The following is an 18,803-nucleotide window of genomic DNA, read 5'->3' on the forward strand; positions in this document are numbered from 1 at the left end:
ATTGCTATTACGTTACCTAAATATACAGTATTTCATGTGGCCTTCACTAACTTTCCTCTCTATTTAATATCATTATCCATTTTGACCAAAAAACAATATCATTATTCATTTATATCCTTTAATATAGTACAGATCAATGTGTGATTTTATAATCTTTCTATGAATATTTATATTATTTAAATTAATACTCGATATTATTAAATTATTTAAATTTATTAATAATATTTTTAAGCATTATATATTAAAATTTCTAGTTTTGGTTATGCCATATGGCAGAATTAGTTATTAGTTAATTGTAGTTAATTAGTTAATATATTATATGTGGCTAATTTTAAGGTTGCCACTTGGCTTAAGGAGAGGGCTTTTCCTCTTTTTTTTTTTGGTAATTTAAAATTTTATTACCTAGGAAAAATGAATACATTTGCAGAACAAAAAACCCATATCCACCTTATAGTTGGACATATAGCCCCAACTATAAGCACTACATCAGCTAATCAGTATCAACATAGCAATCTAAGGATAAAAATTTAAGGACTTTAGCTTTTCCTCTAAACTAGTTCTCATACTACCCCGACAATGAATGTCTTGGATTATCAATCTAGTCAAATCCTCAGCTCTCTTTTTATGCTTTCGAAAGATCCTCCAGTTCCTCTCTTGCCATATGTAATACATAGTGCCTGCAAGCATCAGTCTATATGGAGCTGCCGATGTTCTTCTTCATGTTGCAAACTTAATGGCCCAGCTTATTTCTTCATTCCATTTCCTGGCAGCTTGTCCTACTCCAGCCCATTTCAGTAACCTCTCCCATATTGTTGCTGAAAACTTGCATTTAAAAAACAAATGCTCATGATCTTCATCATTTTCCTCGCACAAGACACATTCTGCACTTGTTATGCTCCCCCATTTCATAAGCCTGTCTTTAGTGTATAATCTGCTTTGTATGGCTATATAAACAATGAATAGCCATTTGGGACAGCTATCATTGTTACGTAGCACTCTTCTCCATGGGACCTTTGTGAACTCACCCCTTAGCTTATTATAGACATCTCGAATGGAGTAATTATTCCCATTCATCACCTCTGCCACATTGATATTAGCTTCTGTCAAGTATTTTCTAGCTCCTAGAATCTTTTGAGTCAGCCATGCTACTTGTTTAGCTTTAACATTCCATACTATATCTTGCTTTATGTAATATGTGTGCATCCATTGAATCCACAATCGATCCTTCTTTTTGCATAAGTTCCAAAGGTGCTTCAGAATTGTTGCTTTGTTCCAAATGATTATATCTGTTATATTCAGTCCTCCTGCAGTCTTTGGCCAGCATAATTGTTTCCAAGCAACCAAAGCCTTCTTGCTCCCATCTGTCTCCCCTGTCCACATAAATCTTTTGCATATACTTTCAATCTTTATCAGGATCTTTTTTGGCAAAGGAAAGATTTGTGACAAGAAAGATTGAATAGCTATCATCACACTCTTTATCAATTGCAAACGACCTGCATATGACAAGCAACAACAACAACAACAACGGCCCAGTATAATCCCACAAGTGGGGTCTGGGGAGGGTAATATGTACGCAGACCTTTCCCCTACCCCGAAGGGTAGAGAGGCTGTTTCCAGGAGACCCTCGGCTCATAAAAGCAACAAGAGCCGATATATTAGTACCATAAAATGCATAATAAAATAACAGCAATATAAGAGATATGAAATACATTATACGAAATACGAAATAGATGGCTAATATAGTAAAACTAGCAGTTAAAGCCCTGCATCAATAGACGACCAATGACATTCTTAGTCTAACTCCTAACCGGCTAGTCTCACTCTAGTGTGTTGTAGAAATATTCACAAGTTTCCCCTAACCTACAACCGTAATGCTCGACCTCCATAATTCCCTGTCAAGGGCCATGTCCTCAGTAATCCTAAGTCGCGCCATGTCCTGTCTGATTACCTCTCCCCAATACTTCTTAGGTCGCCCTCTACCTCTCCGCGTGCCCACTACAGCCAGTCGCTCATACCTCCTCACCGGTGCATCAGTGCTCCTCCTCTAAATGTGCCCGAACCATCTGAGTCTTACTTCCCGCATCTTGTCCTCCATGGGGGCCATGCCCACCTTCTCTCGAATATCTTCATTCCTAATCTTATCCATCCTTGTATGCCCGCACATCCACCTCAACATCCTCATCTATGCTACTTTCATCTTCTGGATGTGTGAGTTCTTTACCGGCCAACATTCAGTTCCATATAACATGGCAGGCCTAACCACTGCTCTATAAAACTTACCTTTTAGTAACGGTGGCACTTTCTTATCACACAAGACTCCCGATGCTAACCTCCACTTCATCCACCCCACCCATATACGGTGTGTGACATCCTCGTCAATCTCCCCGATCCCCTGAATAACCGATCCAAGGTACTTGAAACTACCCCTCTTGGGAATGACTTGAGAGTCAAGCCTCACTTCAACTCCCGCTTCCGTCGGCTCAACTCCAAATTTGCACTCGAGGTATTCCGTCTTCGTCCTGCTCAACTTGAAACCTTTAGACTCAAGAGCATGTCTCCAAATCTCTAGCCTCTCGTTGACGCTGCCTCGTGTCTCGTCAATTAGAATAATGTCATCAGCAAATAGCATGCACCATGGCACCTCCCCTTGAATATGATGAGTCAGTGCATCCATCACCAGGGCAAATAGGAATGGGCTGAGCGCAGGCCCTTGGTGCAACCCCGTAACAACTGGAAAGTGTTTAGAGTCGCCTCCTACTGTCCTAACCCGAGTCTTAGATCCAGCATACATATCTTTAATCACCCTAATATAGTCAACCGGGACCTCTTTATCCTCTAAGCAGCTCCATAAGACCTGCCTAGGAACCCTATCGTACGCTTTCTCCAGATCAATAAACACCATGTGGAGATCCTTCTTCCTATCCCTGTACTGTTCCACCATCCTCCTAATAAGGTGGATAACTTCTGTGGTAGATCGCCCCGGCATGAACCCGAACTGGTTGTCTGAAATAGACATCGTCCTTCGCACTCTCATTTCTACCACTTTCTCCCAAACTTTCATGGTATGACTTAGTAATTTGATGCCCCTATAGTTGTTACAGCTCTGGACATCACCTTTGTTCTTATACAACGGGACCATTGACAAGAATAAACTAAATATTTAATTACTTTCAAATATAAAAAAAATTGATATTAGTTTTTAATGGACTAATAGAAAATTGTACCAAATAAATTGGAAAGAAAGTATATTGACATGACTAGCACATATAATTGGCGAATTGATACTTACCGACCTGTTGTGTTTCTTTAGGATGTCAAGTCAAATCACGTAATTTTCAGCTGGACAAAGCCGAAATAATTTTGGCGCCAGTCATTGGCTGTTTAGGTCGGATACAAGGACATTATAATCATCCACAGTAATCAATATTCCTTGGCTTTTTTAAATGGATTCATTTTTTGTACACTAAACATGCAACTATGTACGAACAGACTAAAAAGAAACCTTGGTAATGAAATTTAGGATTCTCACTTTAATTTGGTCAACCAACTCTAGAAGCCCTTACTCAAAAAATTGGTGATCAATAGAACTGATGCACTTCATTTATGAAGGTGAAAACCTTGAACCAGGGAAGCCGATTATTGACCATTGAATACAGTCAAACTTCTCTATAACAGTCCTCTATAACAGCCTTATTTGTTCCAGAGTATTTTTAGCTGCTATAGTGAAGTACTGTTGTAGAGAATAAATATTATAACATAATACGAAATATTGGTTCCAAAGAAAACTTGGATGTTATAGTGAACTGCTAATATAGAGAATGACAAAGAGTTTGACTGTATTTAAAACTAAGTACAGATAAACTATCTATAATAAGCATGAGGTATTGCACCTCTTAAAAGATATTAACATTCAACTTTGAATTTTCTATACATACTACCCTCCCAGACCCCACGGTGTGGGATAATACTAGGTATGTGGTTGTTGTAAGTATATAGCTCGAATCAGAGACAATGTGTATGCATCCAGGTCGTCCACCTGCTGCTTATACGTTGAATCTGCTTCTAGTTCACTGGCATTCACCCCACATTAGATATCTCCGGCAACCATTTCAGTCATCTTAAGATTGACTAAGCACAAATTGTCCAGTTAGAGGGAACTCTACTTGATGGCAATGGTGGCAAGTTACGAACGTTGACATCAAGAGGCAGCATACGGTATTCAATATCAAGCTCCCTGAATATCTTTATCATCTCTTCAACTAAAAGAGCTCTCCTTGACCATCTCTCTCCCATATCTTGGTGATTCATTGTATGCGAAAGCCACACTGACCATTTTATCCTGTTTAAGTCTTCCACATCCCTCATTACAATCAATGGAGCTGGATACCAATGATCGCTCTTGTTGTCGACAAACCTGCCATTGCAAAAGCAATTCATGAGATAAGCAAAAATACAAGAAACATTCATCAGTTTCTCTTGATTGTGCTTGGATGCAAAGTGAAAAGGAACATTTTCACGAGTTAAGCTTTTATCTACTGACAATGTAAAGATTTTTCACACTATTAGGTTTAGGTTCAAAAGAATGAGTTGGTAAATTCGAACGCAAAGGAAGTAACTTGCTTCAACTGGTTAAACTACGATGAAGTTATAAAGTCATAGTACAAGATACTAATTTGAGTTCCTTATTGCCACCCAGTCGTAGTAATGTTTCAAAGAATAAGAATATCCAATTCCTCTGGTGTTTTGCGTCATAAAAGAGTAAAGGAAAGCATGCCAAGACTGAAATAAAGTACGTAATAAGAAAAAGGAGATGCATCTTTGCAGATACCTTGTGATTTTCTCCTTCATTGCAGCAATCTTGTCCATAGGAGTGGAAATATGAATGCAGAAGTCAATTGCATCTCCCATGTGTGGACTGCGATAGTAATTACTTATGGGCTTTGTAGACAAGACACTGTTTGGATAGATGATCTTCTGGTTATCGTATCTCAGGAAAACTGTCGTCAATATATTCATCTCTTCGACTATCATCTGGAACGCAAATATCAGATTTTTTTTTACTACAACATAAATGATAATACAGTCAGATCAATTGTTTTAAAGTGGAAAAGTTTCTCACCTGAACTCCTTCGACTTCAAGACGATCACCTACATCAAATGGGTGCATGACGAATAAAAAAATGATTGCCTCAAAGGTTGTCTTGGCTGAGTTTCCGAACATGAATACCACCAGGAGAACTTGGGAACTCATCAAAACCAAGAAATGTGTGTTGGCAACTCTCAGTATAAGGAGCCAAATGACCACTATGATAACTGCCACGAGGACATTCAACATATGATGCAGTTTCTTCACAGCAGTCTTTGTATCATTCAAAGACAAAGCAAGAGCTCTGCGTTCTCTAAATGCATTCACCTGGAAGCAAAAAGAAAAATTTACTACCTCAAGTGTCGTCTATCAATCAAGTTGTACGAACGGATGCTCCCCCTACCCAGTACATAGTACATATTCAGAATCTTCCATTTACTTTTAGTTCAAATTCATTCAGCTATATTCATCTAACACAACCATATTAGATTCTCTGGATACTCTTACTTCACACACCAATATCCACCAATACAATGTAAAAATAATGAAAATGCGTTTTTTGAAACTAAGACATCTTGCATTCATTTTGTAAACAATGCCTTGAAATGAGTTTGAAGATCATAAATAGCTACATTTCCTTTAATGCATATTCCTATTAAGTGAAAAAAGTGAAACTGTAAGCTTTTTCAAAACTTCATGGAGAATATAGGGAAATTGTACTCACCACCCAAGTTTTTAAAGCCCGCTTACTGACACCTTTGGCTTCAGTTCCACCTTCAAAGAGGCGTATTGTTTTCAGAGCCTCATCTTCTCTCATAAAACGCATAAAATCCTCCAGATAGATGAACCTGATGGCAATCCCAGAGTATGCATTAAGTAAGCAAATGATAAAGGAAAAGTAGGATGATGTAACAGCATAAAAGCTTGGAATATAACGGACTTGTAGGCAAAATATTTCGCTCCAGTTTTCAGGATAACAGGCACTTATCATTGGCTTGCTGATTTTGACTCAGCGAACAACACAATGAGGTTCAGCACATTAGCCTGAGATACTAAAACTTTCAACAGAAAAGCTGCAATGCCAGTATGTAGCTTACATATGCAAGAGCATCACTCTCCTTTAAAAGCACGGACTAATGAAAGCAACCCCCACTATGCGAAGCCGAAAAAAAGAACTCAAAAGGCACTGACGGAGCAAGCATAAAACAATACAGAATGAAATAATGGGCATACGTCTAAAACTCTCTTTCTCGTCCACTTTAATGCTGCTTGAAAAATTAACAAGGTATTAATAATGCAAGAAATGTATGCAAATCCAAACATAGGAACTTAAGAGCAACAATATTGGCAGATTAAAAGGTATATGAGTTCCAATAAGGAGCAATAAACTTTGTTTTCCAGAGGAAATAACTTACTTGGAGCCCGGCTTGGCCACATTGTTAAATATCTTCCTGGCTGCAACTTTAGCCAGTTTTTCACTTGTGATCTCTACAGATTCACCCTCATCTGTTGATTCCTGTAGCTGATCATGCAGAGTTGACAGCACCCCTTTCCTAACAATATTTGTCAATCTTTTCATATTCCAAGCTGAAATGTTCTTCTGATTCAACCTATGCAGATGATCTAAAGTGATACCCCCTTCTTCTTCCTTTTCCTTCTTCGACATGACCCTGGAGAAAACAGGACTCCTTGCAATAGCAGATGGGGGACTAGTCCGTGCTGTTCCAATTGGTCTCTTCTGTAATATGGCTGCTTTTAGATCAGCAGGCAATGTAGCTCCAGCATTCTGAAGCTTCTGCACCTCGGCCATAACTTTCTCCTCCTCCTCTTGTTCATTCTCAATTTCAACAAACGGTGGCCCAGACAACGTTTCAATCACGTACTGATTAAACAAAGATTCTTGAATCCGATCAAAGAATGCAGTAACATGAAACGACATAGCCAGCACCTTTACAAGTAGGGTTTTCAGCAGCCAAATGAATGTACCAACCAAAAGACACACCCAAACGCGAGACACGTAAGGTAACACCTTCCCATGGGTCACCCTCTCAACCTTCTTATCAAAAATAGATTGCCAAGCTATCAACACAAAACTCAACCAAATACAGTTCTGCACTGCATTCCTCAATCCATAAACAAAATATAAAACCCGCTTTCGCCACAAAAAATTACGCTCAATGAAGTAAACCACAATCCTAATCAACCAACCAGAAACCAATCTCCCAGAAATTAACACCAAAACCATTAACTCCCATTTCCACAATTCAAGCTCAAAGATCCTCTTTTCCCTTAAAACTCGAATTGTTAAACTACAAATTAAAGCAGCAATAATCAAAATCAAACTTACCAACTGAAGAACACTCAATGTACTGAACTTCATCTTCTTATATTGCTCAGGCAAATCCTCATCCCAAAAAGGATCCTCTTCATCAATTTCACTACCTTTTCCTAAAAACCCAGATTTCATCGTCATCTTCTGAGACTTATGATCTTGTTCAGGTGGGTCCATTAATCTTGATTTTGTCTTCGTTTTCAAAAGACTAGATTTTGACCTGAATGAAGAGGTGGAACTGCATAACAAAACTTCATCTTGTACACCAGCTTCTCCACCACTAGCACTAGAACGGCGTCGTTTTGTTTCGTTAAGGTGGTCGTTAAACGAAACCTTAACATCCCTCGGTGTAAGAACGCCACCACCGTTATTGGGACTCTCTTCATTAACTCTAGATAACGGCGACTCCGTTACAAAATCAAAATCTTTGTTACTGTTCCATTGTTCTTTCATAACATCATCATTTGTAAAATCATAACTGGAATCTCTCCACGTTTTACTGTTGCTGTTGCCACCATTTTTACTGAACTGGGATTTTGAAGAAGAGGAAAGTTCGGTATCTTTAAGACCTTTTGGGGTTTCTCTGGTGTTAATTTTGACGATAACGTCCATAGCATCGGATGTATCCATAGCAGGGGAAGAAGAAGTCATAGTAAAATTGGTTTTTCCTTCTTTTTCAGTTTGGTTCAAGAGAACTTGGAGTTCTTCTTCAGACTGTAAGGAAGTGTTAATAGTATTATCAGGGGAAAGAGATTTAAAGGATTTTCTAAGTTTGTCCATTGATTAATTAATTAAAGAAGCAAAAGTGGGTTAGTTATAACAACTAAAAATAAGGTGTAAAGTAAAAGAAGGGAGACGTGATATTTTAGAGTAAAAGAATGGAGAAGATTATGAGGTGTTGGAGTTTGAGGCGTCGAAGGTAAGTGGTAACAGGAGAGAGGAGGGAGATCGCAGAGCAATTTAATAATCCTATTAAATACTACAATATACATAGTAATAAAGAGGGTGCAATAAAGTAGTTTTAGGTAAGAGCACAAGATGTATTATTCTCTCCCTTTCTTAAATATTTATTTATGTCCTAATTTAGGAGATATTTTTTCCATTTTTTGTTTTTTTTTAATCTCTTTATATTCAAAATAATTTAATTTTAAATGAAATAATTCATAGTTACAAAAATATTTAGGACTCGTTTGGTACGAGGGATAAGAGATAATTAATTCCGATATTAAATTTTAGATCAGTTTATCTCATGTTTGGTTGAGAAAAAATCGTGATATAGCTAATCCCCGAATTAGTTATCCCCAGATTGTAGTGTTAGTTTTATCCTTATGAAATGGTGGGATAACAATCCCAGGATAACTAATTCCAAGATAATTAATCATGGGACAACTTATTTCCCAACCAAATGACCCCTTTAATGTTTGTCTTAGAATACAAGTTTTAATTTTTTTTCTTAAATCAAGTATCTAATCAAATAACATCACATAAATTAGAACGGTTGATTTACTAGATCTTTCAACAAAATAAGCTTATCTAAAACTATTTAATTTTAAATAACAAGACATTATTTATCATATTTCTTTTAAAATATAATCTTTATTATTCTAATTTGTGCAATGTAAATTAAATAAGATGTTTAAGAAGATGTGGAAGGTAATCTAGACAATACACTTATAGTTAAGAGTATTGACTATTTTTCTTAAAAGTTGTATGAAACCCTTAAAAGAAAGTTAATATGGATAAAAATTAATGTTGAGTGAGGACTATTATATTGACGAATAGTTACACAAGAAAAGTTATGATGAATAATGGTGCAAATATTATAACACTATTGTAAATGTTATGTGTCAATTTTGTATGTCCATTCATTATGAAAATACTTGGGGGCCTTATTTATGAACCAATCTAATTATTTTCGGACTAAGTCACCAAACTACTTTCTTCCTATAAATAGGAGATTTTCTTTACTCATTTGTAAGGCATCAAAATTGTAATATAATCTAGTCACCAAACTATTTTCTTCACTTTAAGTTTTTTATCTAATTTTTTTGCTTTACTTTCACTTTATTTTATTTCATAACGTATATTGTGTTATGAATTTGTAAAGGTTATTAAGCAAGAATTTCATTATCAAATAAAAACTTAGTTTAACGATATTTTTGATATTTTGGTGCTATTATTCAGATAAGAATATCCATACTCTCATTCCTATTCAATATTATATTTGGTATAAAATAATACAAATTTCATACCACAACTTATGTTAGTATTAATTCCAAAACTTAGAAACGCAATGTTGATGCTAAACCTTGTGTAGAAAATAAAACATTGCATTTATATTATTCATGTTTTGCATCACTAATAGGTTAATGCAGAGTTATACATAAAAATCCAATGTTATATAAGCTTTAAGTCTATCATTGTTTTTCTTATGCAATCGGACCTCTGTATAATAATTATCTTTTATACAACAATGACCATAATATGCATATTTTTTTGGAACCTAATTTTTGTGTTATATTTCACCTCTTAATAGTAATTTCTTTTACCTTATAGTAACAACAACAACAACTATCATCATAATGTTATACTCTTTATAAAGTTAGCTCTCCGGTAACAACTGTTATTAAAAATGTATCTATATTATATATTATATTAAAAAGAGAGTAGTATGCATTGTGGTTAAGTCAAGTGGCAAGCTAAAATGAAGTCATTTGGCAATTTTAGAACAACATTAATAATTAAAAATTATAAATGGAAGCATACTTAATGGAAGTAGTTTAATGAATCTTATACATAATCTAAGTAGATCTTAGACAAATCTAATATATATATATATATATATATATATATATATATATATATATATATATATATTGATCTACTCATAGATTTTCTTCTATATTAGCTAGAAATATGGAGATAAAAAATTAATTAAAAAAACTATAATAGGAAAATATAAAAAATATAGAGATACGTAAATTGAGATAACCTATGACTATTTATATTTTGAAGTAAGTTAAAATATAAAATAAAAATAAAATTTACTTAAGATATTAACGATTTATTGAGTTTAAAAATTTAATAAATTCAAGCAGCAAAATAAGTTCTTATAAAAAGTATACAAATTATTTATAAGGTAAGAAAAAAATTAAAGAATTAGTAAAAAATATTTTAATAACAAGAATAATAAAGTCATATTAATATTGATAAATAGGGAAAATAAATATTTTATACGTAAATATTACTACAACATTTAGATAATTAAAAATTATAAATGGAAGCATACTTAATGGAAGTAGTTTAATGAATCTTATACATAATCTAAGTAGATCTTAGACAAATCTAATATATATATATATATATTGTATCTATATATTGATCTACTCATAGATTTTCTTCTATATTAGCTAGAAATATGGAGATAAAAAATTAATTAAAAAAACTATAATAGGAAAATATAAAAAATATAGAGATACGTAAATTGAGATAACCTATGACTATTTATATTTTGAAGTAAGTTAAAATATAAAATAAAAATAAAATTTACTTAAGATATTAACGATTTATTGAGTTTAAAAATTTAATAAATTCAAGCAGCAAAATAAGCTCTTATAAAAAGTATACAAATTATTTATAAGGTAAGAAAAAAATTAAAGAATTAGTAAAAAATATTTTAATAACAAGAATAATAAAGTCATATTAATACTGATAAATAGGGAAAATAAATATTTTATACGTAAATATTACTACAACATTTAGATAATTAAAAATTATAAATGGAAGCATACTTAATGGAAGTAGTTTAATGAATCTTATACATAATCTAAGTAGATCTTAGACAAATCTAATATATATGTATATATATATATATATATATATATATATATATATATTGTATCTATATATTGATCTACTCATAGATTTTCTTCTATATTAGCTAGAAATATGGAGATAAAAAATTAATTAAAAAAACTATAATAGGAAAATATAAAAAATATAGAGATACGTAAATTGAGATAACCTATGACTATTTATATTTTGAAGTAAGTTAAAATATAAAATAAAAATAAAATTTACTTAAGATATTAACGATTTATTGAGTTTAAAAATTTAATAAATTCAAGCAGCAAAATAAGTTCTTATAAAAAGTATACAAATTATTTATAAGGTAAGAAAAAAATTAAAGAATTAGTAAAAAATATTTTAATAACAAGAATAATAAATTTATATTAATATTGATAAATCGGGAAAATAAATATTTTATACGTAAATATTACTACAATATTTAGATATAATGTGTTCAAACAATTAAGAAAATATATTTTTATGATTAATATTTGAATTGAGTGCAGTTAGTTTAAGTTTGAAAGTATAACATAAATTTTTGAAAATGCAATCCAATTTAGAAAATAGAATGATAAAAAATATTTGAATTTGAGATGAGAAAGTTATTTAATTTTTATCTATATTATATTAGAATGAGTGTGATTGAAATATATATTAAATTCGAACAAGCTAATAAAAATTCACATGACAATGTAATAATATTAGGAATTGAATAATATAATGTGAAAAATAAAGACTAAATAGAGAAAAAAATAAAAATTCAGATTTTTTATCATAGAGAAAAAGGGTAAAACTAATTTAAATTTGAGATAAAAAAGTCTTTTATATTGTGATAAGAAAAGTCATAATATGGGTAAGTCCACGTAACTCAAGTCTAATATACAAAATCAAAAACTTAAAATATTGAATAATAAAAATAAATTAGAGATAATGCACAGATATTTATAAATCATAATTTTAGAAAATAAAAAAAATATACAATACTTAAAAATATTATAAAAATTTAAAATTTTCAAGCAATATTTTTAAATCAAAATGAATATTTATTTTATGATTAAGAAATTATATATTTATCTATATTATATTAAAGAATAGTAGTTGATAATGATATTAAATAAAGTTACAAATTAATGAAAAGCCACATAAAACATAATAAGACTATATATCGGATTAAAAAATAGCAAAATTACGTTAAGTTATTAAAAGTTTACTATTCGAAATGAAAGGGAGAGACTATTTGAATTTGAGATTAGAAAGTTCTTAAACTATGACGAGAATACTCAAACTATGGATAATACCACAAAATTGAAGTCTTATTTACGAAAAATAAAATAAAAAAATAAAATTTAGAAATAAAAATAAATTTATATAGGTAATTTTACTAATAAAAATTAAAAATTAAATTTTTATATTAAAAATAAAAAAGAAAGAAAATTTACATAAAGAAATAATATGACAATGAAAATATTGCTACAATATTCAGATATAATGTGTTTAAAATAATTAAAAAATATTTGTTTATGATTAAAATAAAAATTAAAAAATACAAAATAAAATATTAATATAGGCAATTTTACTAATAGAAATTAAATTAAATTAGTATCTTGAAGCTAAAAAAGAAAGAAAATTTAACTACATCTAATACAAAAATAATTATAAGAGAACTCAATACATTTGGAACATAATAATCAAATAACTTAACTCAAAGTTACAATTTAAAATAAAATATGATATTATTTTGGTTATAGGCGAAACATTAATATAAAAACTAACTAAAATATTGTAGTAGGGATGAGAATGTATAAAAAATAAAGGTAGTGTGAGGATATTTATACTTTAAATTAATTTAAAAATAAAAAAATTTAATTATTAAGATATATTTTAAATATTACTTATAAATTTAAATGATTAAAAATTTTCGAATAAGAGGTTACAAGCATAAAAATATACTAGATTTCAAGAATAAAACATTTATATTTATTAAAGACTATTAAAGGATAATAAGCAAGACATTAATTTAATTATTAAGCTAATAAAAAATTATATGATAGTATAATAAAATTAAATATTACAATAATACAATAACTATAAGAAAAGAACAAAAAAATGCATAAAAATGATGTGATAAATAAGACATATTTGACTTTAAAATAAAAAGAAAGTGATAGTAAGAATTTTGTTAAAATAATATTATCTAATGTGCTCAAACAAGACAGATCACAATATGACATGTTTAGTATTCTTTAATATTGACAGCGAAACGAAATACAATTACTAAAATTAAGGGTTATGCTACTACAAATATATATATATATAATAGATTGTCCGCTACGAGATTTGAACAATAATTTGGTATCCTGCTTCATAATTAATATCTAATGTTATATAATTTTTATCTCATGTTATATAATTTTTATCTGAGAGGTTTAAATTTAAGGTTATTCGCACATGATTCAAATAACCTACATTACAATTTGACATGATATTTATCCGCGCATCGCACGAGCACTAATACTAGTTGCTATAATAAACAATAAAACAGTAAGCTTTTTAGAAAAACAAAAATAGAAAGTTAGTAGAACCAGAACAACAAAATAAATTCTGAAAAATAATATAGGAATAAATCGACCAAGAAAATTATTCCCCTCAAATATCCGAGGTGCTGGAATATATCCTCCCAGGATAGAACGATTTAACTCACCAGCGTATTGGTACCCAAAACTCTGGTGAACGGCGAACCACTCAATAGTCGTAAAACACACTAGAAAATATTGAGCAGAAGAAGAAGAAGAAGAAGATAATCAGAAAATTTAGTAAGTAAAAATTCTGGGATTCAAGGCATATTTATAGCCCATTTTGACACTATTTCTGAAAAGGTTTGCAACCTTTCAGAACAACCATAGATGTTGGAACAGGTTAGAATATTGCGGGAAAATTAAAAGACGGATTTAAAATAATCCGGGAAAGAAAACGAATAATTTTGTCCAAAAAAATTAATCAATCAATAAGCCGAAGCCGAGCTAGTGAAGACGACGACAGCGCGAGACTTGCATTCTTCCTAACTATTTAAGAGCTAGTAGAAAAGCAACTGTATATATACCTATCAAAAGTCTTTTCTTCCTCCAATATGGGACAACGTCCCTTTGCCAAGGAGGAAAACTCAAATATTTCATTTTCCCTCCATTTCCCATTCACCCTCTTTAAGCTACACCAAACTTAAAATTAAGCCCAACAACAACTTAAATATCTATGCGTTTATCATTTTGTAATAAAAAATTATTAATCATATTTAATTAGAAAACATAATTTCAACAAATTTGTAAGTTCAACAAAAAATCTGGAACATCAAAAACTCTTGTGAACTTTGAACCAAAAAATTAAAAGATGAACTCCGTTTGGTCATAGATTTTTGGCTTCATTTTTTTAATTTACTTTTTTTGAAAACATTATTTGGTTATGAAATATGATCATGTTTTGGGGGAAAAAACTTTAAAAATTTTCAAAAATTGATTGAGGATAGTTTTGGGTAAAAAAAATTTCTTTCACTCACAAAACTTTAACTTTTCTTTAAATAAAATGCATGTCCAAACACAACTTGGACTTTCAAAAATTATTTTTCAACACAACGTCAAAAACTCTTTTTTCAAGTTTCAACTAAATCTATATCCAAACGCTAGAAGTTGGAATTTTTTCTCTCTTGCCAAAAAATTTTGAAATATGAATATCTTTGAAATTTTAAATTTAAATATTTTTTTACTCTTTTATAACATAAAAATTTGAAACAAAATACTTTTGAATATTTATTTATTTATAACGAGATTATTATAGGAAAAAATGTTCGTATTGCAAACTCTATAATGTATGAATCCTGAACGAAATGGTTTGCTTGGAGGATTCGGCGCGGTGAGTCGAAACCGTACGTGTGTCTGGGGTTGGTGATAGAATCAGTATGTGGTTCTCAGTCAACGTAACCAGGCATTAATGAGTTGTATCGATAGTGATAACAATCTGGTTTTACTTTGAATTGGATACACGTAATCCTTTAGCTGTATTTTTTTAAATATATTCCAAGCTACGGTGCTGTTCCATCTGACCATGTTGAACAAAATAAATAAAGGTTTAATTTCTTGTCATTCTTTTAGCTTTCTGAAGAGTAAATTAAGATTTTCCCATTCTTAATTATTACAATTTTTTGGCTTAAGTTTTGAAATGAAGAATCTTTTTAGTCAAGTTAGTGACTTTGAATACTGTATCCTTTTCAAAATATACAGTAATTGTTGGTATTATACTTAGATGCATACCAGCTATCAGGGGCGGATGCACATGGGTAGAAGCGGTGTCATCCGACACTTCGCCGAAAAAATATATTAAATATTTTATACTAATATTCTGCAAAAATAAAGCAATATATAATAACGACACTATTTCCTGGTAGAGAGTACTTCGTGGTCTATTGATCAAGCTCATATTTGAGCTTATAAAGATTATAAATTCGAGGTTGGACCTAGATATTCTATTTTTTGAACATCTTTGAATGAGCATTTTGATTAAAAATTTGAGGCTAAGGAGAATTGAACCTACAACTCCTTTTGCAATAATATTTAGCTAAATCATTGGGCCAAGATTTTCAAGTTGTGTGAAAATGATAAAAGATGGAGTAATACTTATTTATAGTATATTTATGTAAATACGACATCGCTTATAAAAATTCAGCGTACGCCCCTGCCAACTAAGTGCTAAATCATAATTGTTAAGAGTGAATCTCAGGACTTAAGATTTTGGTAAAAATGGTGTTGCGATTAGTTATTGTGAGATTTAGCTAGGATGTCCCAATAAAATGATACATGTAGTGATGCAAAGAGCAAGTCTGTAGTGAACTTGGAACCTGATCTTACTGCGATTATAGTTTCTCAAAGGTGGAGAAAAGCAGCATATAGAAATTGGAAAAGTAGTAACTTCATCAAAATCAAGTTTCAATTACGACGACGACAATAATAATAATAATAATAATTATTATTATATTTTAATCACACACATATTAAAATCCTCTTACTGATTATGCCACTTCATTTAAGCTCATCATCGTGTTTGAATTTAGTGGAAATCATAAATTTGGCTGCGCTAATGTAGTGATCAATCAGAGTGGAGACGCCGTTGAGGTTTCTGATAGCAACATAATTCACCAAAATTATAGAGTTGGGTTACAGTTGCACTTTTTTCGAAGTGAGTTGACGAAGATATGGCACTTTTCTAATTATATCCCCATTCCTCTTTAAGGTTTGGCTAATTATGCAAAAATTCATGGTTTCCATTTAAATCCCGTACTAAACGCGATTATAAGTACAAACAATATTCGTATGCTATTTCAAAAGTTTTCGACTTATTTTTCCATATTAAGGTTTCTTCCCATCTTTTCAGAAAGGTGCATATACTCTATTCGATACTTACTTTATTTTTTTGTCGTAAAGAATTCGAATTCTGTATATGCACCAAATTATACCTCCATACTTGTACAATTTTTTAAGAGGCATATTAATAAAAATCTAGGAGGCAATTAGACTCGGGTTAGGACAGTAGAAGGCGACTTCAAGCATTTTTCGGTTGTTACGGGGTTATACCAAGGGTTTGCATTCAGCCCATTCCTATTTGCCCTGGTGATGGATGCACTAACTCATCATATTCAAGGGGAGGTGCCATGGTGCATGCTATTTGCTGATGACATAGTTCTAATTGACGAGACACGAGGCGGCGTCAATGAGAGGCTAGAGGTTTGGAGACATGCCCTTGAGCCTAAAGGTTTCAAGTTGAGCAAGACGAAGACGGAATACCTCGAGTGCAAATTTGGGGTCGAGCCGACGAAAGCGGGAGTGGAAGTGAGGCCGGACTCTCAAGTCATTCCCAAGAGGGGTAGTTTCAAGTACCTTGGGTCGGTTATTCAGGGGATCGGGGAGATCGATGAGGATGTCACACACCATATAGGGGTGGGGTGCATGAAGTGGAGGTTAGCATTGGGAGTCCTGTGTGACAAGAAAGTGCCACCGTTACTAAAAGGTAAGTTTTATAGAGCAGTGGTTAGGCCGATCATATTGTATGGGACTAAGTGTTGGCCGGACTCTCAAGTCATTCCCAAGAGGGGTAGTTTAAAGTACCTTGGGTCGGTTATTCAGGGGATCGGGGAGATCGATGAGGATGTCACACACCATATAGGGGTGGGGTGCATGAAGTGGAGGTTAGCATTGGGAGTCCTGTGTGACAAGAAAGTGCCACCGTTACTAAAAGGTAAGTTTTATAGAGCAGTGGTTAGCCGACGAAAGCGGGAGTGGAAGTGAGGCCGGACTCTCAAGTCATTCCCAAGAGGGGTAGTTTCAAGTACCTTGGGTCGGTTATTCAGGGGATCGGGGAGATCGATGAGGATGTCACACACCATATAGGGGTGGGGTGCATGAAGTGGAGGTTAGCATTGGGAGTCCTGTGTGACAAGAAAGTGCCACCGTTACTAAAAGGTAAGTTTTATAGAGCAGTGGTTAGGCCGATCATATTGTATGGGACTAAGTGTTGGCCGGACTCTCAAGTCATACGTCCAGAAGATGAAAGTAGCAGAGATGAGGATGTTGAGGTGGATGTGTGGGCATACAAGGATGGATAAGATTAGGAATGAAGATATTCGACAGAAGGTGGGCGTGGCCTCCATGGAGGACAAGATGCGAGAAGCAAGACTCAGATAGTTCGGGCACATTCAGAGGAGGAGCACTGATGCACCGGTGAGGAGGTGTGAGCGACTGGCTGTGGTGGGAACGAGGAGAGGTAGAAGATTGGGGAGAGGTGATCAGACAGGACTTGACGCGACTTAGGATTACTGAGGACATGGGCCTTGACAGGGAATTGTGGAAGTCAAGCATTAAGGTTGTAGGTTAGGGGGAAGTTGTGAATATTTATACATCGCACTAGAGTGAGAATAGCCAATTAGTAGTTAGTCTTTGGCTGCTACTGGTCATCTACTGATGCAGGGCTTTATCTGCTGGTTATTATTATGTCATCCATCTATTTCGTATTTCTTATATTGCTGTTATTTTATTATGAGTCTATTGATGATACTAATATATCGTCTCTTGTTGCTTTCTTGAGCTGAGGGTCTCCTGGAAACAGCCTCTCTGTCCCTCGGGGTAGGGGTAAGGTCTGCGTACATATTACCCTCCCCAGACCCCACTTATGGGATTATACTGGGCCGTTGTTGTTGTTGTTGTTGTTGTTGTTGTTGTTGTTGTTGTTGTTATTGTTGTATTAATAAAAATCTACAAATATGGCGCCTGCTGTGAGCACGTGATTTTTGCCTCACATAAATTTCTCCTACAGAATTCCAAGAATTAGATTTTTCCTTTTAATTATTTGTTATTTTAGGAATTATTGTAGAATTTTTCTGTTTGTTTGCATTTTGTGTGCATGTTTAATTTTGTTTAAATCATAAAAAATACAAAAAATACTTTGCATTTGCATTTAGGATTTAATTTTACATTTTTTAAATTAATTAGTAATTTA

At 32.6% G+C, this 18,803-nt stretch overlaps 2 protein-coding genes across 2 annotated transcripts; both read right to left on the reverse strand.

The window, feature by feature from the left end:
* Nucleotides 1–717: 717 nt before the first annotated feature.
* Nucleotides 718–1,467, reverse strand: LOC142162437 (uncharacterized). Its single transcript, XM_075218792.1, has one exon. The coding sequence runs from the start codon at nucleotides 1,465–1,467 to the stop codon at nucleotides 718–720; it is 750 nt and encodes a 249-aa protein (XP_075074893.1).
* Nucleotides 1,468–3,773: 2,306 nt separating this feature from the next.
* LOC107787901 (mechanosensitive ion channel protein 6) lies at nucleotides 3,774–8,401 on the reverse strand. Its single transcript, XM_016609514.2, has 5 exons — nucleotides 6,502–8,401; nucleotides 5,811–5,934; nucleotides 5,120–5,413; nucleotides 4,829–5,031; nucleotides 3,774–4,414 (listed from the first exon to the last, which is right to left on the reverse strand). The coding sequence occupies exons 1-5, from the start codon at nucleotides 8,196–8,198 to the stop codon at nucleotides 4,129–4,131; spliced, it is 2,604 nt and encodes an 867-aa protein (XP_016465000.2). The 5' UTR covers nucleotides 8,199–8,401; the 3' UTR covers nucleotides 3,774–4,128.
* Between the last annotated feature and the right edge of the window lie 10,402 nt (nucleotides 8,402–18,803).

Source organism: Nicotiana tabacum, chromosome 1 (genome assembly GCF_000715075.1).
Source record: "Nicotiana tabacum cultivar K326 chromosome 1, ASM71507v2, whole genome shotgun sequence".
Taxonomy (NCBI): domain Eukaryota; kingdom Viridiplantae; phylum Streptophyta; class Magnoliopsida; order Solanales; family Solanaceae; genus Nicotiana; species Nicotiana tabacum.